Here is a 25,743-nt window from a genome sequence, read left to right on the forward strand (position 1 = left end):
GTTAGCATCAGCTTGTTTGACAAATGACATGAAAACATATTGGTAGAGAGTCAACATTTTTGTGCCACTTTGGTCCATGGCTGCTTGGTTGGCAGGCTGTCAGTTATTCCTCTGCTTGTTGAGATAGCTGTCTCTCACACAGACTCAGGGCATGGTGCACAAACTGGTACTGCTCACAGGTCTGGATCATGCCTCCCCTGAGAAACAACACAACATTCACGTCATGTCAGATTCCTGTCAGCATCCACAATCCATCTAATTTATTTGAAAAAATAAACTCAGATATCCAGGCTGAACGAGGCTGAAAAGGTGACCTGACATCATGGTCATCAGCCTTGTAAGAGATTAAGGTCGCAGTTTTCCTCGCCTGAAGAGACTGCTCTCCTTCCTGCCAGCCATTCAGATAGGCAGCAGCCATCTAGTCTCAACTGTGTTACTGGGAATGGGGGCCACCATAGGACTGCACCAAAGTGAGGACTGCAGATGCTGGAGATTAGACTCGAGACTGTGGTGCTGGAAAAGCACAGCAGGTCAGGCAGCATCAAGGGAGCAGGAAAATCAATGTTTTGGGCAAAAGCCCTTCCAAAACATCGATTATCCTGCTCCTCGAATGCTGCTTGACCTAATGTGCTTTTCCAGCACCACAGTTTCGCCATCATAGGACTGCACCTGTGAGTTGGAGTGGTTTTGGTGGGATCGCTTAAGCAGGCCCTGGCAAGTGGAGTAGAGTGTCCATGATCACCAAATCAGGGGTGGAGATGAAGATAGCAATCATAAGTGATGCCTTCTGATATGTCATCTGATTTTAAGCCCCATGCTCATACTGCTAGCTCACTCCCAGAAGATCAGAATAATGTGGATCCTGTTACAGTATGAGAAAACACTAAAGGATCATAATATGATCTAGAAGATTGTCATCAGTCAGGGATAATGTAGAGTAATAGGTAGAGGGGAATGTGTCTGGGTGGGATAATCGTCAGAGGTTCAGTGTGGACTTGTTGGGCCAAATGGCCTGTTTTCACACTGTAGGGATTCTAATTGTGTAGGCTGCAACTCAGAATAGACCATTTTGGAGATATTGCCCAAAGTGCTGGGTAACTCATTTCAGCTGACAGAATGATCCTTTGGGAATTTAAAAAGGCATATTCAAACTGGCACTTCCTAGCATTAGGCCTTTTGTTCACCCTGAGCCTTCTGCAGCCAGTTTGGCCATGAACGAGGTCATAACACAATGGGAATGTCACTGAACCTGGAATCCAGACTCACTCAGGCTAATATTATGGAGTTAAAAATCACAACACCAGGTTATGGTCCAACAGATTTAATTGGAAGCACACTAGCTTTCGGAGCGACGCTCCTTCATCAGGTGATAGATTACTATCACCTGATGAAGGAGCGTCGCTCCGAAAGCTAGTGTGCTTCCAATTAAACCTGTTGGACTATAACCTGGTGTTGTGTGATTTTTACCTTTGTACACCCCAGTCCAACACCGGCATCTCCAAATCATAGTATTATGGAGACATTCATTCAGATCACACTACAGCAGCTGGTGGAATTTATGTTAATAAATACATTTGGAATATAACACTAATCTCATGGCCATGAAACTGTCATTGAAAGTTACAAAAACATCCTTTCAGGAAGGAAAACTGCTATCCTTTATTAGCTTACATATGTGACTCTAGCAATGTGGTAGTGGCAAGTTACTCAGTCTCAAAGGTCAAAGGGACAGTAATAAATTTTGGCCATGACTCATGATGTTCTTTTTAAGTCACTTCCTGATCTCAATCTTGAACTCCTTGTTTTATTCATTTTCAGCACAACAAAAAAAATACAGAAGGACACAAATTTATCAGGGATCAATTGTGTCTTGCTTCTGTCTGGTGTTAATAGCATTATTATCTGGCATTAAAGTCAATGTAGATAAATGCATTTTGAAAGGGGACTCAAAGTAGGTGTTGGTTTCATGTTAAAACAAACGGGAAAATTGGGAGGCCTATGGCGTTTACAAGATCTTGATTGCATTTTAATTTGGGACTGGTTGGTGCATTTACAAGAAACAGTGACCCACCGACTGTGCGACTGGCTTACTTTAGTAAGCCCCGGAAGAGCAGAGGACCAGTTGTGAGTGTAGTGGACCAGGAGTGAGTAAGCAATCAGGAAGGAGGTTATAACTAGGAAAAAGATGGTTTAGCAATCAGGAGAAAGAGGGGGTGTTAATTGAGCGAGTAATAAGTGCTGGTTGATAGCAGCTCTTGCTTACAAAGAAAAACAATGTTGCAAAATTTGTCTTTAATGGCACCCTGTAGTGATAAAGACCCCCTGGGGTGGTAGAATGCATACCTTGATTTCTAGGCATCTGTGATCAAACCAGTTCAATCTAACATGAGTCTCAAACAGCTTATTCGTATTAAGGGATGTTATGCTGCCATCAGGCTTTGTTTGCATATGATTTGGTGTTTAAGACAAATGGTGCATTTCTGGCTTAGTGTCTACAAGTATATTATCAGAATGTTGGATATTCTTGTGTTAGCTTTACACTTGCAAGGTGGGCACAGCATCATCCATTTTCTAGGCTCAAACTTTATGAAATGAATGAAATAATTTTTATTTCTCTAATCCACTGCACTTGATAAATCTGTGTATAAACATTTACTATTTATAAAGGCTTGAAAGTCCGAGTAACAAGAATGTAATAAATTGTTTCTGACTCTGTTTGATTCTGAGATCATGTTTCTTTAAAATAAAATATAAAACGACTGATAACAGCTACACTATGGAACTTTCGCCCTATATAAGTTCTTTATATTTACCTTCCAGCTTGTTTCACAAAATGAAATAATTGTTACACAAAACAAAACATACCTCCTACTGAGAAATTGAGCCACCTATAAGCCATAACTGTTGTACATTTTCACATGAACAAATGTTGTTATTCTAATTACTCATACCTGTCTCTGTTGGCAACTGTGTCTCTATGCAGAACTCTTACCAATTAAGTACTTGTTAACATAGAAATTCTTTCGAAGTTTATTTATTTATGACTTTTAAATCATTTTGAGAAATGAAGTAATGAGACATTTTGTCACATCATGAGGAAAGTTACAATTCCCCCAGACAGAATTGTACAGATGGACGAAGGGACTTTCAATACACTATCAGTTATGCTGTGCCTGACAGTCACAGCATGCTGCAATCTCCAAAAGTGTGAAATATGGTTCTTATAATACTAAGTCACACATGTTTCCATTCGATTTACTGTAGAGCGCAGACTTGATATTGTGGGAACATGCATCTTGTTATAGAGACTCAGACACATTAGCCTCTGTACAAATGTAAATTTTCTTTTACAGCTTGAGGGAATGTTGTTGTGTATCTTGCCTTTCAGAGCATTTCCCTGTAAAGATCTCCAATGCAATGTGTACATAATATTGTGACTCTGCCTGTCAGTTTGTCTGCTGTGCGTCTGTAATCTGCACACGCCAATCAGTCGGCTTGTTGTAATGTCTGCTTTATAACATGGAATGCGTTTTACAGCTTTAAATGAATGAGTCCACTGACCTGTCTATCCTTAGCTGACAGGTTGTCCTCAGTATATCAACTACACCAGCATACTTCAGCTCTCTGTAACAGATGCTGGTGGCAATGAAACAGCCTGTCCTTCCAATGCCGGCACTGCAATATAATAGCAAGAGAATGATGTAAACATCTGTATTCACAAGAAACCAAAAGAGTCTAGAATTTACATGACTATAAGACCAAATAGATGAAATGAAAAAAAAACCAAGAATATGGTTGAGAATCTTCTCTTCTCAGGGAATCCAACTGAATAAACATTGCTAGAGATCTCTTCTGACTTGGAGAAAAGCAGGTAAAGGCCAAAGTACATGAAAAACACAGAAGATGGTACAAATGAGAAAGTAGTGACTGACTCACCATCTTGATTATTAAATGCTGGGGAATGCAGGGGAGAAGATCTATGGTTTTAAGACCAGAAGACGGGATGATTTAGAGTTGTAAATGGTGCAATGACTTTTGAATCTAAAATTATCGCATAAAATTGTCTTTGTACCTGCAGTGAACTATCACTGGTCCACTATTGTCCTTCTTAGCTTGCAGTCTGGCCTCTTCCACCTCCTGAACCAGCTGTAAAAGTGGACGAGCATTATCTGGTGTCTTCTGATCAGGCCATGATGTGTACCAGTAGTGCTTTAAATGTCTTTCCTCTGAACCATCCTGAAATTGGAAACATGTGCAATGCAAACTTATGTATGGTGGGGTAACAAACCTGCAGACCTTAATACATAACTTAAATGCGATCATCCACCTCACCTGAGCTAATGCTATTGTTAGTCCTCAGGCTGCAGATAGATGCTGTCTGTAGCTACAACTTTCTCCCTCTCTCATCCTTATCAGACCCTAACACCTGAGAGAGTGAGGCTGTTAACACATGGCTGCAATCTTCGAGGAGAAAGTGAGTACTGCAGATGCTGGAGATCAGAGCTGAAAATGTGTTGCTGGAAAAGGCAGCAGGTCAGGCAGCATCCAAGGAACAGGAGATTTGACGTTTCGGGCATAAGCCCGTCTTCAGGAATCCTTTTACAGCAACACTTTTTCAACACATGGCTGTACTCCATTTCCAGTCCTCCTCTCCCATATATTGCTAACAACATTCTCTCCACTTCCAACAGCCTCTGCCAATGCCCATACCAATGGCCCCTCCCTGCCAATAGCTGCTGCTAAGAGCCAGCGTTGACCTTTCTGTAATTCACCATCTTGTTATACCTGAAAAGGCTCTAACGTTTGTAGTTCCCATGCACACTTTGCAAAATCTGAAAGCTCCAGTAAGATTGCAGTTATTTGCATGCTTAACAGGTTTAATTATTTTCCTGCCACTTCTGTGAAGCACATCCACTTTTCCAATGAGATTTCACATCCAATCGCATTGTAAAGACTGAGCCTTTGACCTGAGGCCTTCAGTTTCAATATTGCATTTTCTGTCACTCAGCCACCTTTATATACATCCCACCACTGTTGTTTTATTCTGTGAGCTTTAACATTACTACAAGCCTGTTGTATGCAATTTTATCAAATCCCTTTTGGAATTCCAAGCATACCAATCTCTCTGGCTTTTCTTCATTACTTAAAACCTTAAATCCTAATATCCACAATTGTCACAATGTGAAGACAAAGGCAAATACGTTTGGGTGTGAAACAATGACAAATAATTTTTTAACAGTCAGAGAAAGAAGTTAATCTTACTGGTATAAAAAAAATGGAAAATGTTTTCATCAATACTATTGATCCAACAATGAAGTCAGAAATGAATATTTTTCACCTTTAGGGTGATGTTTCTCAAACTGTAGTCATCTGCATGTTGAACGCTGTTTACGATCACTTCGATCCCTTGATAATTGGCTTTAACCTCAGGCCAATACACCGTACATTTCTGAAACGGGGAATGAATTTTAGAAATATCAGTTGACTCAGAAGGCCATGAAGAGTTAAGAACTCAGATTTGAAATCTGAAAGCTTTGTCAAATACATATGTTTTTTCCTCCCTGAATAGGGGATTTCTCATCCATATTCAGTGATCAGGAAGGTCTAGTCATCACCTCAATGTATTGAATTATTAATTTGTGGTAAGGGAGAAGTGGGATCTTAGTACAGGAAAAGAACAGAGGCTTGGCTGGGTTATTAGTGAGATCATTTGGCTTGAAGTGGTTTCCACTCATTGACTCAGGTTGAATTGCTGGTCTGTGCTAAGTCAGCATTACCAGGAAGAGAGTAAGTAAGTAAAACTCCATACCATTGATTAATGTGATAATAAAGTGGAGAAAAAAATCAGGCTTTCCATTCCTGTTAGTTGTTAACTAATGGCTCTTGCTGGGAAGTACATTTGTTTAGATAAATATGGATTTGAACACAGGTATAATACTGCCTCCATGGAGTACTGCAGCAACATTAATTGTGTGGACTCAACTCTTCAAGAATGCCTAATGAGTGTTATACAGGGAGATGGTTGCAAACATGGATAGCAGACTACTGAGTCATCAAAGAAGTACCACACTTATATGCATCTCATTTGATATCCACATGCATACACTGTATAATGTTCAAATCTGTCAACAAACTTATAATGCATGAAAATGAAGAACATAGCTAATTGTCTGAAGTTAATAAAAATTGCTACCAGAAATCTGCAGAGTGCCCAGGAGAGAAATAGATTGGGATGAGAAATTTTAATGTCAAAAACAGGGTTGAATTTGGGAGGCAGTTAATACATTAGAAACATGATTCTCACCCTGACTTACCTTGACCCTACCCACTTCCAATTGTAATGAGTGGGAGAATGGGATAGAATGCAGGCATACAGCCACTCCTGGGAAGTGGGTGAGCACTTTAAAGATTGTAATGAGGAAAAGAGTATCATTTGTACGTCCAATTTAAAATTTAACTCTGACCAGCAAGATTTCAAATGCTTCTGGAATTCTGTCAGCTAAATTGAGGCAATGCCTCAAGGAAGTAAATGCCGTTGCACTTAGCTGCTTGGTACAGTATGCACTTGAAAGTACACCAGCTCCTCCAATTTCTCCACAAGGCCTTTGATCTCCATTTAAGATCACATTTCTTCTCCTGAGACCTCCAATCACTTCTTTTCTCCAGAGACTTCGAACTTTGTGACTCCAAACCTCTGATGCTCCAATTTCTCATCCCAAGTCTTATGAGCTGTCCACCAAAGTCTCCAGTACCCCTCAATCCTCCCACTAAGACCTTGTTTCTCTAATTACCTCTCTCAGAGCTCATCCACCTTCTGCCCAGAGCTTTTAAATTTCTATCTTAACTTCAAGACCGGCCATGCATCTCGTAGAAGATCCCATCCGAGTGGCTCACTAAGATCCAGATTCTCCCCTACTCTGACTACTCTGATTGGAAACCCCTCATCCAAAAGTTGCATTCAAAAACAGCAGATTTCAGAGGGACACCACTCACAAGACTTCAATCGGTTCGTGAAGTTAAAATTCTCGCCACTTTTCCTTCCCTTAAACCTGACTGTAAAGGTATGAAGGTTGAAGATGGAGAGATCAATGTAAGGAGAGAAGTTGAAATTTAAATGGGAACTCATAGAAAGCTGGGAACTGTTGCCAATAGACAGAATGTTTTCAGCAATGCAGTTTCTCAGGATGTACTTTGTTTCTATATGATATAAAGATCACAACTTGAAAAGTCTGCGCTCAGGTTTTCAATGAATTATTGAAATATTATTCTTTTTTTTAGATTATTTCTCAACATCTTAGCTGTTTTCAACTTCTGTATCATTGTTGCTGTCTTCTCAGGCAATGTTTCGCATCCTCTTAGCAATTTCCATCACTTAGTTCAAGTGGATTGCAGGTCATTTAAATCTCCCCAATTTCTCTCCCTTCTTCTCCTAATTGTAAGAAGATGCTGCTTGATCATTCAATCTTTCTTTGAAAAGAGCCAACAAGTGATTATTTGTCAGATTTCTCATTCACTGAAAAAGGTCTTTAGGTCTCTGTAGAGACCTTAAGCTCACATGTCAGTGAGGTACATATTTGGGTTACCACAGCTAACAAATATTCAGATTTTTAGCTATTTGTGAACAATGCAGGCTTGTTCCCTCTGTCATCATCTTGAGTCAATAGCATTGCAGAGTCTTGGTGGCAGAGGCTTGTAACTAGCACTCTACCTGTACACTTTTGGAGAGTGTAGCTTAGGAGAGGGGAAAGGAAACTAATAAAAAATGAAGTCGACTGTATTCCCTCCCAGGAATGTACCATGAATGAAAAATATAGCAGTTGATTTATAAGGTTTTCTTGCACTTAGGTGAGGAGGGGGAATTTAAACTCACCCACCTGGTAGAAATTGCATTTCTATAAGCCAATAAAATCATCCATGGAACTTAATGAAGACCCCCAATTTTAACCTACTCCCCTGAAAAGAGAGGAAAGGACATGTAAATTGGGTCCATGGTCATTTACCTGATATGGCTTTCCCGCCAGGACATGAAAGGAAAACTCAGGATCAGCGAAAGTTCAAGTAGGAAAATTATTTTACATTTATCGAGTTCTATTGTGGAGCCAGGCATTGCACCTGCTCTAGATAAAACTCACCTGATTGTCAGAGATAGTTTCTGTGGTCTCTGCTATACAACATGCCATGCCCACTTGCTGCCCAACTGCTTCTTCCCTTCAGCTTTGGGTGGCTGGTTAACTAAGGGCATGCAGGTAAGTCCCACCAGTTAAATCTTTTGGGTGTCATGTTGTTAAGGCTGGGACTGTTGCCAGTATTGCAGCCCCTGTCACTGTCAAAGAATCTCAAACATAACTCTCATCACCAATCATAGTTGGATGCTAAGTACACTGAGATATAACAGTTAGGAAGGAACAATCCCTGTTCATTTGGAAGTGGTAATCATGGGCAGTGCTGAAATTGTGCATCTATAGCTCCTTTCAGTAGAAGTTGCATGATCTTCACATTTGAACACTGATTTAATTTTGCTCTTGAAATAATACTTGAACACATAGATGAGACTGGAAGGCAACCAAGACTTGTAGGATGACAATAAGAACGACTTCAAAATAAGATGATTGTGAATAGAAAGTAAACACAAATTTGGACAATTATATGTGCAAATTAATGTTTTCTCATCAAAAAATCACATTCCTCTATTTGAAAATAATGTCCAAGTCTATGGTGCTGATTGTGGTAATAATACCTCATTCTTCTCCTCTAGGTTTGTGATCATGACAACAATGGTTGACCGCTCCTGCCAAATCATTGTCCAAAAGTCTGACACTGTGTTCACAGTTGGTCCCTGAGTGGCAATGTACACTTTTTCCTCCCCTCCATAGCCCTGCAACATACAAAGTTATCAACTCAATACCAGTGTTAGAGAAGCAGAAACATGACAACATAGTTGCACTATGCTCCTGCAGTGATGCAGTGAGGAGAATCGTTGATACTCTTACTGTCAAAAGGAGTGGTGGAAGAAAACACAGTTGCTTGAGCTGTACTTTGAGTCGAAGGAAGCAGAAACTGAAGCACGGGATCAGTTGTGCAAATAATAGAGTTCAGTTGTTGTGCAGGTATTTTACATACCAAATCAAAGAAAACAATTTGTTCTGGTGGCTCGGTTTTGTCTCACTGTCAGCTCTTGCACAACTGTGCTGCTGAGAAAGCCTATATTCTGTAAGGCTGACAACAATGTTGCTACACAACGCAGCTGACTTAGGCAGTGCACACGCGGGATGAACAAAATACTTATTTACACAATATACTTGTGCCACCAATCATAACGCAAAAGGAATCCCAGTGCCTGATTTTCAACAGCAACAGCCAGTGAAGGATTGTTTGGTGCCCAATGGCTATTGCAGGAGGATTAGTGTTGTGACAGTGTCTAGGTTGGAATGGTAGCCAGTTTAGAGGGAGCCACTTGGTTGAGAGGCTAAATTCCTTTGTATAATGGGACCCCCTTCAGCACTCATTCTTCATGACTACAGATGCAGTCCCTGTTTTGATCATTTTTAAGGGTCCTATGTAGCCCGCCCACAACATCTTGTCATTGAGGCATACTAATGTCATGACACATAATGCAGGCCATGTGCTAATATAGAGCACCTGCTGTCAGCATAATAGTATCTATAAAACAGACAGTATGTAACAGTGCTGCATAAACTGCAACTCTGAAAATCGCACAGAGGGACAAATACTTACCCTGCCCATCAATCATAAATGACTCAGCAAATAACCTCATCCTGTTTTAAAGAAAATAACTTCATAACTTACACAGAAGGTAGCCCAGGGTCTGCTGAATAAATGGAAATTCTATAACGCAACACAATAATTGTTATACTTGTATTATAACTGTTACATTCATTTTTAAGATTGGCCCAGCCAGCCCCTTCAAGCTGTGCCTCTAAATATTGCACTTACCCGAATGTAATTAGCATTAATGTATGAACTAAGCGGATCCTCTGTTTTGTTAATGGTAAGGCACACTCTGCTGTGAGGATCTGAAAATGAAATGGCAAAATAAAAAAGAACAGAACGTCTTTGCATTAACTGAAGTTGATCACTCAAATTTACAAACAAGTGCCTTAGTAGCGTTACCCTTTGGGCTACATCTTAACCAAGAGATAGTTTCATGAACAATTCCTGCATATTCCACTTCCTAACATTCCTTAACATAAAAAGTACCTATTCTATCATTCGTATGCAGTCTCATTGTAAAATAAATTAGCGAGATAGCCTGAGTAAGCAGGATCTGATGGGACATTATGGTACTTATGCAAGTCTCCCTAGAAGCGCATCTGGATCAATTTCAAAACTGATGTTAACACATTGAAGTGAGGATAATACAGAGGAATTGGTTGCACACTACTGAGGCTATTATTTGCATTTCTTATAGCCCATAGTCTAGTGTTTCATCAATTAATAACTATCGTAACTGGAAACTCACCCAAACTTCAGTTTCCTGTGTTCCAACTAACACCAAATGTAGTTCACTGATCACCCTAGACTTTGCTGACTTACTTCAATTCCTCGTTAAGTAATGCCTCAATTTGAACATTCTTACTCTCACTTTCAAGTCCTTCCATAGATTCACCCTTCTCTCTCTCTCTCTCTCTAATCTTCAGTTTCATAACCCTCCAAGGTACCTACTCTGCTGTAATTCTGGTCTCTTGAGAAGTCCCCAATTTTAATTACTTCACTAGATTTGCCTTCAGCTACCTTGGCTCGAAGTTCCAGGATTCCATCCCTATTTCTCTCTGCTGCTCTAAATTGCTTCCCTTGTTTAAGAAATTCCTTAAAACCTATTTCTTTGACAGGCTTTTGGCCATCTGCCATAGTGTCTCTATATGTGGTTCAGGGTCTTAAAACTGCCCCCTTCACTGCTTACCCCCTGCACCCCCACCCCCCCCAAGGCCCATGTATTGGGGGGGCTGTTAAAAGCACTGTACATACTACAAGTTGACGTTATGGTTGTTGTGAGGGAATTGGGGCTCTTTTTGGCAAAAAAAACAAACAAAAGAGATCATGTTCTGACTTGGCAATGCATTTAATGCTGGCATTTTGGCAATCTACTTACTTGGGAGGATTGTCTTATAGCGATTCTTCAGTCCAAAACCTGGAATATCAAATTCCTTTGGATCAACAAAATTCATTGGTATTTCCTACAGTCGAGAGAATTAAAGCATGAAGATCAAGATTATACTAATATTGTATAAATATTATAATTGCAATATCCTGAAAAAAAGGCAAGTTCATATATTTGCCACGATTGACTATAATGTGATTACTTCTGACATCTGAGGATCTGAACTCCATAAGATACAGCAGCTTACAAAAAAACATGGATTAAAAAAATCAAACAATAATCTGCTTGGATACACAAATCAAACAAACTCTCTTTCCCATTCAGAGTGTTTATAGACTGCATTGCAATGTCATCTTAACCCAGGAACTGAGAATTCCAGATATGGTGCTGCCACACTTCCCAGGAAAACGATGGCATAGGGAAACACAGTGTGAAAACAAGTCACTTTACCATGGGCTGGAGAGAGAAAGAACAAAAACTAAAGAAGGCTGTTATACTCCAAGATGCCAGATGTTCATTGCATTTAACAACAATAAATTAAGTGGCTGTCTGCTTGGTTTAGTTTTGCAGCCAATGAAAACCATATGGGGAAGGTTTAAAGTGGGCAGAACAAGGAATGGTGAGATCGTGAGTCGAAAACATGTACTTAGCTCTCAAAATGTTTCTGCTGAAGCATGATTTAACAAATAATGAATTGATAGATCAGAACTTGAGTATTGCTAAAGACATTCAGTCAAAGCTTTTCATTTGGTATTCATTACAATAGAACAGTTTCACAAGAATACTAAATCTCAAAGGGAACAATAATTTATACTCTGTGAGAAGAGAGAATTGATAGATTCTTCTAGGAGAAAGTGAGGACTGCAGATGCTGGAGATCAGAGCTGAAAATGTGTTGCTGGAAAAGCGCAGCAGGTCAGGCAGTATCCAAGGAGCAGGAGAATCGACGTTTTGGGCATGAGCCCTTCTTCAGGAAGGCTCCTTCTTCAGGATTCCTGAAGGGCTCATGCCCGAAATGTCGATTCTCCTGCTCCTTGGATGCTGCCTGAGCTGCTGTGCTTTTCCAGCAACACATTTTCAGAATTGATATCTGGATATCAAACCTACAGCTCAGTGAGCAAACCTACACCCTAAACCTCATCCTGAGCTACAAACCTTCACAAACCTTACAAAAACATAACAAAATAATACATGTAGAAGTTATTTGGTCCACTATACTGTACCAGATCTTTGAAACATGGAGTCCATTCCTTCCCATTGTAGTGTCATTTTTCCAAAGCCTAGCAAATTATTCCCCTTAAATAATTTATTTAAAACCATTTCAAAAGATTTCTGTTGTTACCAGACTTGAAGACAGTGCACTAAAGATCACAGCAAATCACATTAGAATAAAAAACTTACTCTTGTTTTGGTTCTTTTGCCAACCACTTTGATATCTTTGCTCTCTGAGTACTGACCCTTCACCATTAGAAATAGCTTCTCTTTATTTATCAAAAACTCTCTATTGATTTTTAACACGTCGATTAAATTTCTTTGAACTTAATCTAAATTGAGTTAGTCCTCTGCATGGCAGGGCAATTAAAAAATGGGAAAAATAGTGAGTTGAGCAAGGTTAGTTTTTGAGTGGAGACTGGGTACTGATCATAGGCCAGGTACTGAGTGCAGGTTGGGTGCTAAGAAGGCGGATCACTTGACACCATGCAAACATATGATTGAATGAATTCGCTCCCAGTCAGACTGGCTACACATAGTGAACATTCCTTTGCATTACACACTTATCCCACATTTCTTAATGCTACTTACAAGGAACTCTCTCTGGAGTGAGAAGGAATCCATAGCCCGTTCATGCAGTATCTCTGAAGTGAGTAGATTAGATGCTGTTTGCAAGTATTCCCATGCAGACTGCTCCCTGGGTGATAGCACCTGCCCATCAGCTTCTTCACTTCCTGGTGTACACATGTCCAGAGTAAGGGATACATTGGAGCCTCTCCTTTAAGGTTAAAGCAGAAGATAAAATTTCACAAAAACAATTTGACAGCTGTCACTTATTTCCAGAAGCTTTGTATACTTTACTGTGATGTATTCAGTGGAGATCCCCTAGACTTAACATATTTTTTTCTCTGGTACATTTTGGAGCATTTAGTTGTATGCAGCTGATTGTCAACGCAACCTAATGAATAAGGTGCAGCAAGGAATTTATGAGGCAAGAGGCATTGCCAGCTGGGCCAGCATTTATTCCCCATTTCGAGTTGCCCTTGAGAAGGCGGTGGTGAGCTGCGTTCTTAAATTGCTGCAATCCACTTTGTGTAGGCAGACATGAGGCCATTACAGAAGGAGTTCGAGGATTTTGACCTAGTAACACTGAGGGAAAAACAACATATTTCCAAGATAGGTTGGTATGTAACTTGCAGGGAACTTGCAACTGATGTTCCCATGTATATGCTGCTCTTGTCCTTCTAGGTGGTAGTGCTTATGGTTTTGGAAGGTGCTGTCTCAGGAACTTTGGTGACGATCTGCAGGGCATTCTGTAAATGGATCACACTGCTGTGATTGTGTCTTGGTGGTGGAGGAAGTGAATGGATGTGGTGCCAGTCAAGTAAATTGCTCTGTCCTGGATGGTATCATGCTTCTTGAATGTTAATGAAACCACTCCCATCCAGGCAAATGGGGAGTATTCCATCACAGTTCAGGCTTGTGCCTTGTAGATGGGGGATGGGCTTTGGGGAGTCAGGATATGAGCTACAAACTATAGGATTCCCAGCCTTTGACCTACTCTTGTAGCCATACTAATTATATAGCACAACATTTTCTGCTTGGGAACTATATAGCCTTCTGGACTTCATATCAAAGATTTTAGAGCTTGATGCACCTTCTCCCATGTCCTTACCCCAACACCCACACACCAGGGCTTGTCATCACTTGGCCTGTTACCACACCCAATCCATTTTCAGCTACTAATGGTCAGCATTAGTAGCTATCCATTCCCACAGACTGACCTTTCCTCATTCCTTTGTCTGTCCAACTGTTTCTCTCTCTTTGATCTCTATCTTCACCTATCATTTACTCTCCCAACTCCACGCACCTCCCCCCCCCAACCCCACCCCCCACCTCACCTTCTGCATTAATACCAATCATTTCCAAGCTACCACCTTTTCTGAAGAAGCATCACTGGACCTGAAATGTTAACTCTGATTTTTTTCTGTTGAGTTTTTCCATCAATTTCTGTCTTTGTTTTTACATTTTTACAGCTAGGCTGATTCAGTTTCTGGTGAATGGTAACCCACAGGAAGTTCATGATGGGGCAGTCAGCGATGATAATGTCATTGAATGTCAAATGTAGATCATTAGATTCTTTCTGGTTGGAGATGGACACTGTCTGGAACTGTATGGTGAAAATGTTACTTGCCACTTTTAGATATGGACAGTATCAGATGTGTTGCAAATAGCTAATATCATACAACCCTTAGCAAACATTCCCACTTCTGGCCTTATGATAGAGAGAAGATCATTGGCAAAAGAGCTGAAGATGATTAGGTCAAGGATAGACCTCTGATGAACACCTGTAGCAATCGTTACAGCCTCCAACAGCCACAAACATCTTCCTTTATGCCTTCTACTACTATTAACTCTAATTTTGTCAGGACTCTTTGATGCCATACTTGGTCAAATGCACCCTTGATGCCAAGGAATGTCACTCTCACCTCACCTCGAGATTCAACTCTTTTGTCCTTGTTTGAATCCAGGCTGTATTGTGGTCAGGACCTGATTGTCCTTGGTGGAACTCAAGCTGGACACCAGTGAATAGTTTGCAAAGCAAGTGCTGCTTGGTAACATTGTTGAGAATACTGTCCATCGCTTTACTGATGATTGAGAGCAAACTAGTAGGGCTGTAATTAGACATTTTGAATTTTTCCTGTTTTTTTTGTACAGGTCATCCATGGGCAACATTTGACTTGGTCAGCTAGATACCTGTGTTGTAGCTATACTGGAGCAGCTTAGCTGGGGGAGTGGCAAATTCTAGAGTGCAAGTCTCCAGTACTATTTCCAGAATGTTGTCAAGGCTTTTGATTATCTAGTGCTTGATATCACAGTGAATTAAATTGTCTGAAACATCTGAGGTGTTGGGAACGTCTGGAGGATACAGAGATGGATGTACTTAGCACCCCTGGTTGGAAACCTTTGCAAATGCTTCAGCCTTATCTTTTACACTGATGTGCTAACATCCCCTATCATTGTGGTTAAAGACATTTCTGGAGCTTCCTCCTTCAGAGACTTGTTTAATTGGTCACTCCATTCATGACTGGACATGGCAAGACTCCAAAGCTTAGATCTGATCCATTGGTTGTGGAATCACTTAGCGCTGTCTATCACTTGCTTATTGCTGTTAGATGTGCAAATAGTCCTGTTTGGTAGCTTTAGCATGTTAATACTTCATTCATCGTATGCCTGGTGCTGCTCCTGGCATGTCCTCCTGCCTCTTCCACTGAACCAGGGATAGATACCTGGCTTGATGTTAATAATTTAATGGGGGATTGGCTGAGCAATGAGATTGCAGATTGTTTTGGAGTGCAATTCTGCTGATGCTATGGCACACAGCATCTCATGGATGCCCAGTATTAAAATGCTAGATCTGTCCTATCCAACTTAACAAGGTGATAGTGCCACAAAATGTGATACAGCATATCCTCAACACGAAGAGAAGACTTTGTCTCCACTGTGCAGTGGTCACTCTTACCAATACTGTCATGAACAGATACATTAGCGAAAACTCGAATAGTTCTCTGTCGCAGATCTGTTCTAGCAACTTTGTCCTTTAGGACTCAACCAATTCAGACATAGTGGTGCTGCAAAGCCACTCATTGATGGATATTGGAGGCTCCCACCCAGAATACATTCTACCGCCCTTGTCACTCTCAGTGTTTTGTCTAAGTGATGTTTAACATGGAGGAACACTGCGTCATCAGCTGAGGGTGAAGCAATACATAATCATTAACAGGATGTCTTCTTGCCTTTGGTAAATTTGATGCCATGAAACTTAATGGAATCCAGGTTAATGGTGATGACTCCGACAGAAATTCCCTTCAGACTGTATATCACTCAACAATAGTTTAATCGTTCTCATTAGCCTTTCTCCCCCTCTATTGAATTTAAATCCTACCCTCTGCCGTGGTGGGATTCAAATCTGGGTCACTGGAGCATGACCTAGGAATCTGACTACTAATCCAGTGAAAATACCATTTCACCTTCACCTGAATTATTGCAAAAGAATTTCGATATAGGAGGAAAGAACGCTTACTTTATTTGTATAAGGCACTGATGAGACTGCACGTGGAATACTGTGTGCAGTTCTGGTCCTCTCTCCTAAGAAGGGAGTGCAGCAGTGATTCACCAGACTGATCCTTTGGATGGTTGGACTGTTCTATCAGGAGAGATTGAGAAGGCTGAGTTTACATTTTCTGGAGTTTAGAAGAATGAGGGGCAACCGAAGAGTCTAAAGAGTGAGATAGTTTGGACGCAGAAATGATTTTTCCCCTTGCTTTGGTGTTGAGAACCAAGGTACATAATTGCAGAATGTAAGACATGTCATTTATGACATCAGAGGGTGGTGAACCTTTGGACCTCTCTATCCCAGACAGTGGGAATCTAAGTTAATAAGCAAGTTCAAGACAAAAATGAACAGATGTAGAGTCTTAGAGATGGACAGCACAGAAAAAAAGCCCTTTGACCCTCATGTTTGTACCAGGAAAAAAAAATGCACCTAGCTATTCTAATCCCATTTTCCAGTACTTGGTCTATAGTCTTGTATGCCGTGGCATTGTAGGTGCACATCTAAATACGACTGAAATATTAACAGGCAGTAGTTGATTTAAGAGTTACTCATAACATCAAGGGATATGGTATTAGCATGACAATATGGTATTGAGATTGATAAGTAGCTTTGGACGGCAGAATAAGTTTGAGGGGCTGAACAGCCTATACTTGCTTCAATGTTCTCACCCCACCACATCCTAGTCTCTGTTGCTCTGGGTTCTCAGTCAAGATTGATTTTGAAGGATGCACCAATAATTGAGCCCCAATTTTCTATAAACCATCACACATGTGTAACTAACTAACTAAGATGAATGAAGATGCTTAATTTTCATGACTGACTGCTATGTAGGGCAAAAGTAATTTACATCAGGTTTCATCATGAATAGGAAAATAACAATCTAATGTAAACAAACTTATTCTTTAACAAATGGCAAGTAAGAAAAAGTTGATTACTGGTTATGACTTAGGCCTTTACAATCCCAAACATACACATATTCATATGACAGACAAAAGCAGATGGTTTGACAAAAAATATGAGTGGAAAAATGTACACAGGGAGAAACCAATTCTGCAGTACAAGAGTCCAGACTACAAACACAGAGTTGTTTCTCATGGTTTTGACTTTACAGTATCTGTAGAGCAATGGTTGATCATCCATGCAGTAGCAGATTTCATAGACTCCAGGCTTTTCTTGTATGGAAATTCCTTCTTTCAAAGTCTTTAGGCTTGTTGTTTTCACTCGGAGAGAGAGAGAGATACTCCCTGTTTACAGGCTTCTGGATGTCTCTGAGTACACTGCCTCACAGATTTGTAATAAATACAGCAATGCCAATCCACCAGACCTCAGTCGGCAGTTCTTCCTTAGGTGATGCCACTCTGTCTCTTAAAGAATCCATCTCGCTGATCAAAGGTCTTCTGCAGCTGAAGGACACAATCCTACTTGATCTTTAAGATGCAAAAGCCCTCCTGGTACATCTTCCAGTTTATATTTCAACAGGGGGGTAAACAAAAAGTGATTCCCTACATTGCTCATTCCTGTGCATGCCATTCTCAGTTGATTTGACAACTCCAGAGTGCCCAGTCTGGGCACAAGACTCAAGAAGGTGATGGAGTTAGTGGTAGAAGAGGACATGGGATGGGGGAAGGTCTTCTTTCCTGTAGAATTCAAAATATCTGAAGTAGCATCTGATTCCAGCAGGCTACGTGGACTGAGGCTTAATTTTGTTGATATATTTATAGCACAAAGGTTTAGCATTTACTAAGCCAGATATTTAATATTCTTTCATAAACAGAACCATTGAACGCTTACCTCTCCTGAAGTCCAACTGGTTTAACAGCAAGTGTAGACTGATCCACTGACTCTGATGCTGAATCAGTGGAGCTCTCAAGGCCCTGAACCAGGCTTTCCACCTGTTCCGGACTCTCAGACTGTAAAAAGACTTGACCCTCAATATCATCCTGCTCATGGTCTTGAGGTACTGCATCAATGATTTCATCCATCTTTTCTTCAGACCATTCTGAATAGGTAAAGGAGGGTTGTCGACTCATTGACTGACGCCTTGCCTCTGATGAGAATTGGCGGATGACTGTTTTCAGACAATAAAGGATCTGAGAATGAAGAATAGTTTCTTTTTTAGGCAATTTGTTGAGGTATGACTGCTTTAAAAACAACAGCATCATCTAAACTTTATTTCCTTTGCTCTTGATGTACATTGTGATGACCCCAGCTGATTGGAGTACCAGACAAGTTACAGCTTAAAATGAAACCTGGCTTGATCAATCACAAGCGTTATTTTTGCAGCTTGGTTACCATGGTGATCAGTCACTGAACATATTCATACAAGGCCGTCAATGATCTTTTCACAAAAGAATGTGTGTGTACTACACAGAAAATAAATCAAGCCACATATATTTTTGTGACAACTTAAAAATATCTTAATATAAACAATAAAAGGAAGATTCAAACCTTTTTCCAGAAATATCCTATAGTCACTCAATCCCAGTAAAGAATCTTAACTCCTCATGATTCAAATTATTCTTTCCAGCCCTTCTCTTTCAACTGCTAAAGCAAGTTAACACTTCTTTCTATCTCTGGTGGACTGAACACTCATTTGCAATTCTGACAGCCCAGAAATTTCTACCAACCCTCGCCCCCTGGAGACTTACATAATTTTTTTTAAAACTCGACTTCTCTTCTTCTGAACTCAACCTATGCAGGATGTATCATAAATCCAACATTCAGCAATTCATTACCCAAGTAGCTAAACCAGTCATTTAAACTTACATCACATGCTTTCTTGAAAACAAGTCAAATATTAACAAGATTCTAAAACCAATATCACCATGACAATGAGGAATCATTATGATAGATAAGTTACACAGTTTTTAACTATTAAAAGTGATATTATATAGCTGAAGCACCATACAATTACAATGTCCTTCATTCTACTACGTGATGGAGTTTTGAATACAAGCATTTATGAGTGGAAAATAAGGTTAATTTTGCTGAAACTAAGTCTGTCAGAGATTGGAATTCTTTCCAATACTTCATCTAAGTGAGGAACAGATTATATTCTCTGTCTGAGCAGAAATCTAGAAGTCAAAAGCCAGTGTATCCAATTCATGTTGTACATGTGCTAACGGTTCCCAATGCCAATATGAGGCTCAATCAATAATAATTCACATTTAGAAGGGACTATACTGTATCCCTATTTATCCCCATCTCCATTCATCTGATATCAGGGACCTGAATTGTAAAATGCTTGCTTTGATGAGCACAATATCAGCATTGACCTGATTTTATGCTTATTGTAAAATGACAAAACTTCCCTGATTTCACCCTCCAACTTTGAAGTGTTTCTTTGACTTGACAGTGCATGAAATTAGTTAGGTTGGCTGTCAGTAAATAAGGAGAAAATGAGGACTGCAGATGCTGGGGATCAGGGTCGAGAGTGTGGTGCTTGAAAAGCACAGCAGGTCAGGCAGCATCCAAAGAGCAGGAAAATTGACGTTTCAAGTATAAGCCTTCATCAGAAATTAACATGGTCTTAAAATTCTATGGAAGTCTTCTGTCTTGGTGTAACTTGGATGGAAGATCCAAATAAACTTTGAAGAAATACAATTTTCAGATCTTGTTCTTGGGGGTGGGGCTGTGGTTGAATCTTCTGCCGAAATATGAGTACACATCAGGAGAAGCATCATATATTATCTTCTGTTGTCATTTGGTAATACAGATCTTGAGTATTAGTGAGAAATGACACAATTTGTTGAAGCATGTCTCCTCATACTTCTCAGGACACTCCTAACAATACCAGTGTGAAGGAGAAACAACATATTGTACTGTATCAGAAAAGAGTTTATGTTAGTTGGCAATGGACTCCGGTTGTTAGAAGCAGTTGTAGTAAAGAAAGTACTACTTGTATCAAGGCCACTCAGCTCCTGAGCTTATTAGTGAAGTCACCCTAATCCCAGAGGACCTTAGGACTGTCTCTCATCAGAGAGAGAGAGAGAGAGAGAGAAAGAGAGAGAGAGAGAGAGAACTGGTGTGGTCTAACCTGAGCGTCCCCATGCCTTAGGTGAGAGGCAAGGTATGAGAAGGAATAAATGTTATGGTAACCTTGGCCAGAGTGGAAATTGAACCCGTGCTGTAGTAGTAGACCATGTGATAACAAAGTCTGGTGTGTGGGGGTTGGGAGAAAGACATGGGAGAAGTTGTCTCAAGCCCTAAACTTGTTGAACTTGATAATGAGTTCAGAAGGCTACAGAGGTGCCAAGCAGAAAATGAAGTGCTATTCTTCCAGCTTGCGTTGACCCACACACCAGGCCTTGATATCACATGGTCTGCTACTACACACCACCCATCGTTAACCACTAATTGTCCACGTACAACTATTCATTTTCCTAAGCTGTTCATTATCCAATCCGTTGACTGCCCCACTGTTCTTCTCTCACTTCGGACTCTATCTCCACTATTGTTCACTCCTTACCCTGTCTCCTCACCCAATCTTCTGCAAAAAAAACTCAACTTTTTCCAAGCTACCATCAGTTCTGAGGAAGGGTCTCTGAACTTGAAATGTTAACTTTGATTTCATTCCATAGCTACTACCAGACCTGCTGAAGCTTTTCAGCAATTGCTGTTTTTGTTTCTGATTTCCAGCATCTGAAGTTCATTTAGTTGAAATGTAAACAAAACCTGTAAACAAAAGTCTTTGTTCTTTGATAGGTTTCAGATTTGGAAGATGATAAGAAGCCTTGGCAGGTTGTTGTAGATTGTATAACCAACAGCCATGGTGTATCTATGATGGAAGGAGTGAATGTTCAAATGTGGTGTCAGTCAAATAGGTTGTCTTTTCCTGGCTGGTGAGACATTCTTTAGTGAAACAAATAATCATGAGAAATAAGAACAAAATGATGGTATTTGACCCTTTTAAACTCACTTCTCCATCCTACAATATCATGGTGAATCTTCTCCCTCAAGTCCACCTTTCTGAACTTTCTCCATATCCCTCACTTTCCTTAGTAGCCAAAAACCTATCACCCTCCATCCTGAAAATATTTAATGACTGAACATCCTATGGTCTCTGTATTCACAACACTTTGATTCGAGATATTTCTCCTAATCTTAGTCCAACAGGACTGATCCCTTACTATGAAACTGTGAACTCAAGCTCCAGATTTCTCATCCAGGGAAAACATTTTCTTTAACCTATGAAATTCCTTAAGAATTTTATGTTTCAATTGAAACACCTCTCATTCTTCTAAACTACAAAGAATATGGATCTTGTCTGCTCAATGTCTCCTAAAAGGACAAATTCTCAGGAACTGGTCTGATAAGTTTGCACTGCAATCCCTCTGGGTCAAGTATGTCCTTTCTTAGGCAAGGAGTTCAAAATGGTACTCACCAATGCCCTCTATAATTATGAAAAGACTTCTTTAATGTGCTTATGACAAAAACTAACAAACGTCTTTCTTACCCATTTACTAGTAGTACCTGCATGTTAAATTTCTTTGACAGATGTCCAATATTATTCAGGTTACCCCATAAGCAAGTATCTCCCAACTTTTCACAACGTAAAAAAAAAATTAATTTTTTCCCTATTGTTTGCTTACTGAAAATGGATGACTTCACATTTCATCATGTTGCTTTCCACATGACAGGCTTTTCCCTCCTCATTCAAATTGGCCATAATCTATTGCAGCTCTGTATTCTCCTCATTATTTACTTTGCTAACTTTGTTTCAGCAGCAAACGTGGACACATTACTCAGTCCACTAAAGTAAATCTTTGATGTAAGTTGTAAATAGCCATGGTCCGAGAACTGATTTGGGTTGCTGTCTGTCCGTGAACTAATCCTTAATCCATGATAATTATAGTGCCACTCCATCCCAACCCATTCTATGAGTCCTAATCCTGTGTGGATAACCTTTTATGGGCACTTCAATGAGTGCATTTAATAATCCAACTACACCACAGCCACTGTGCCTCTCTTACCCAGCTAACTAGTTACACCCTCAAGCTAAACATTTGTCAAACACAGTTACCCTTTCACTAAACCATATTAATGATTTTTTGAAGTATTCTTTTACCAAGTCTGAATATTAAATTCTAATTTTTTACCGATGAATGCTGTTAGACTAACTGACCTATGATTTCCTGTTTTCCCTCTTCCCCTCTCTCTTAAAAGCCAGGTATGTATGCACACTGCCAAACTTATGGAATTTTTAAAGTGTCTAATGAATTGGAAAAACCAAACTCAATGCATCCATTATTTCTGTAACTGCCTCTTTTAAAACATTAGGATATCAGTAGATTTTGTGCCATTTAGTCCCATTAATATTCCCAGGACTAGATTTAAAATAAATACTTTACATTCCTCATTTTCATTAGACACTCAGTTCCCAATTATGATCAGGAAGATTGTAAAGGGGGAGCAATGTTGAGAAAGAGTAAGCATTCATGGGAGTGCAGGGATATGATTATTGTCAAGAGGGAGAATGAGAGGATGAGAAGTGTCGAGGGTGTAGGAGAATGTGTGATGTCAGGATGGTAAGCAACGTGAGGTGGATGCCAAGCAAGCTTCAGGGAATAGTGGGGTAAGCAGTGTTATGTGTTGTGCTCAGGTACAGCAGTGAACAATCTTGTGTGTTGGGTTGCAGCTCATGTAAGCATTGTAACAAGATGTAAGTTTAGTTGGCCTTTCTGATACATTACCACTGTAATGTTCAGTTCAGATCCTGTACCTTTGATTCATACCAGGAGAGTCCTGGCAAAAATTTGTGTGACTACAAGCCATTGAACCCATGTCCATGTCAGAATGGTGAGTGGCTTGAAGGGGACCTTGAACATGGTAGTGTTCCATGTAGCTCCCGCACTTACCCTTCCAGATGATAGTAGTCATGAATTTGGAAAATATTGTTTAAAACAGTCACTCTCACCTTACCTCTTAAATTCCTCTCTTTGTCCATGTTTGAATGAAGGTTATAATGGAGGTCAGGAGCTGAGTGACCCTGGGGGTGTCGGTGAACAGGTTATTGCTAAGAAAGTGTTGATTGACAGGATTGGGAGGATGGGTTGGTGACACCTTCTATCACTTTGCTGATGATCATGAGTAGACTGATGTTCAGTAACTAGCTGGGTTAGATTTGTCCTGCGTTTATGTTCAGGACATACTTGGGCAACCGGTGTTGTAGCTGACTAGAACTGGCCTGGTTACTAGCACGCTCTGTAGCACAAATCTTCAGTCTTATTGCCGAAATATTGTCAGGTCAGTAGCATTTACAATATCTCAGGATTCCAGCTGTTTCTTGTTTTCACGTGGATTAAAGTGAATTGAATTGGCTGAAGAGTGGCATCTGTGATGCTCTTTGAGGGAGGTAGAGATTGGCACTTAGCACTTCTGGCTGTAGATTATTGCCTAATGTGTTGCATTGATTTGCTGAGCTCTTCCATTATTGAGGATGGGGATACTTGTGAAACTTCTGTTGTTTAATTGTCCACTGTCATTCATGAGTAGTCTTGTTTTACAGCTTTACTATGTTGAGACCTGATTTTTGTCTTCCTGGTGCAGCTCCAGGCATGCCTTCCTGCACGTTCCACTGAACAAGGATTGATCCTCTGGCTTAATGGTAATGGTAGAGTGGGGGATATGCCGGGCTATGATGTGTTGGAGTACAATTCTGCTGTTGAAGAATTTAGATTTAGCACCCTCGTTGTGGACTTAACCAAATTGCTATCAATCTCATGAAAAAAAATCACATTATGTCACTCTTGTCTCAAGGCACATTTTCCTCCAGGATTGAATTGGTTCGTCAACGTAACAATTGAGACAAATCTTGCATATCTTCAATGAAGTCATCCTCCCAATTGTTATTGCAAATTTGGTTTATCCAATCAATACGATGATTAAAGTTTCTCATGATTGCTGTACTAGACTGATGATATGCTACTCCAATTTCCTAATTTATACTCTGCCTTGTTAAATGTATATTAGTTGTGCTTAATCATATGTGATGGGAATCAAATGGGATTCACCTAAACCGCAAAAAAAGTGAATTTGGGGCTCTTGTGGTAGTATCTATATCTCTGGTCCAGAAGTACAGTTTCAAATCCTACCTGCCCAGAAGTTGTGCCACAACACGTCTATGCAGTTTGATCGAAAATAGGTAATGTGTCTTGTAAGTTAAATCATGTAATCTTAAATTGGTGTCAATTTAAGCACAATTCTTAGCACACAGCACCCTTGTAGCACCCTTTCAGAAAGGGTAGTAGGGACAGAAACCTTCATTACAGTCAGAAAACACTTGAACATGCCATATATCTGAAGTCCTGAAATTTGCAGAACCGCAAGTCAAGAACTGGAAAGTAGGAATAGTCAGGAGAGCAGCAGTGAAGTGAGGGACCAAGTAGATTCGTTCATTCTGCAGAACACAGAAGGAAGTCTCTCAATGCATTGTGCCTATGTCACCTGCAAAAGAACTATCCATTAGGTTCACTTCCTTGTGATTCTCTCTTTCAAATATTTATACACTTCTGCTTTGAAAGTTACAACTGAATCTTCTTTTTTAAGAAAATTTTCTTTGTAGGTGCTGCAATCTTTTGTAATTTTTGCAACACGAACTAACATCAAAGTTAGTAGCACCATAGATTCATACAGTTTTGTTAGAGAATGTTAAACTCACCCCGGAGCCTGTCAGCACAGTTCCCAGTATAGCTGTTGCCAGGAGAGGGCAGCAACTCTCTGTATCCCAAAATCCTTGCTGCAGAGGCAAGAGATCCTGGAGGAAATAAAAGTTCATTGAGCATAAAAATGAACAGCGGCCAAATAGTGATATTCACACATATTTTCATTTTCTTACCTGAGTCTTCTGATTTTACCAATAAAAATACCTAGAAAGATTGTTGTGCTTGAATGTGAAGGGAGACAAACTATATGGAAGAGAAAACAGGTGCATTTTTCATGACAAGTTTCTTTATTACCATGTTAGGAAATTACTTCAGTTTTAGTCTTTGTAGTAATAAGGCCCATCATCCATTCAGTCATAGGAATGTCAGCAACAGCAGGAGTAGGAGACTATTTGGACCTTTGAGGCAGTTATGCTATTTAATGTGATCATGGTTGACCCTCTACCTTAGCACCATTTTCCTGCACTATTCCAAAGCCCTTAATACCCATAGAGCTTTCAACTTTTTTGATTAGATTACTTACAGTGTGGAAACAGGCCCTTTGGCCCAACAAGTCCACACCGACCCGCCGAAGCGCAACCCACCCATACCCCTACATTTACCCCTTACCTAACACTATGGGCAATTTAGCAT

At 40.1% G+C, this 25,743-nt stretch overlaps 1 protein-coding gene across 1 annotated transcript; it reads right to left on the reverse strand.

Annotated features, from left to right (window-relative positions):
• Positions 1-25,168, reverse strand: ptpn5 (protein tyrosine phosphatase non-receptor type 5). Its single transcript, XM_060838438.1, has 10 exons — positions 25,107-25,168; positions 18,239-18,537; positions 12,922-13,108; positions 11,111-11,195; positions 9,955-10,034; positions 8,738-8,875; positions 5,339-5,449; positions 4,073-4,236; positions 3,562-3,675; positions 1-197 (listed from the first exon to the last, which is right to left on the reverse strand). The coding sequence occupies exons 2-10, from the start codon at positions 18,475-18,477 to the stop codon at positions 104-106; spliced, it is 1,212 nt and encodes a 403-aa protein (XP_060694421.1). The 5' UTR covers positions 18,478-18,537; positions 25,107-25,168; the 3' UTR covers positions 1-103.
• Between the last annotated feature and the right edge of the window lie 575 nt (positions 25,169-25,743).

This window comes from Hemiscyllium ocellatum, chromosome 18, assembly GCF_020745735.1.
Source record: "Hemiscyllium ocellatum isolate sHemOce1 chromosome 18, sHemOce1.pat.X.cur, whole genome shotgun sequence".
Classification (NCBI taxonomy): domain Eukaryota; kingdom Metazoa; phylum Chordata; class Chondrichthyes; order Orectolobiformes; family Hemiscylliidae; genus Hemiscyllium; species Hemiscyllium ocellatum.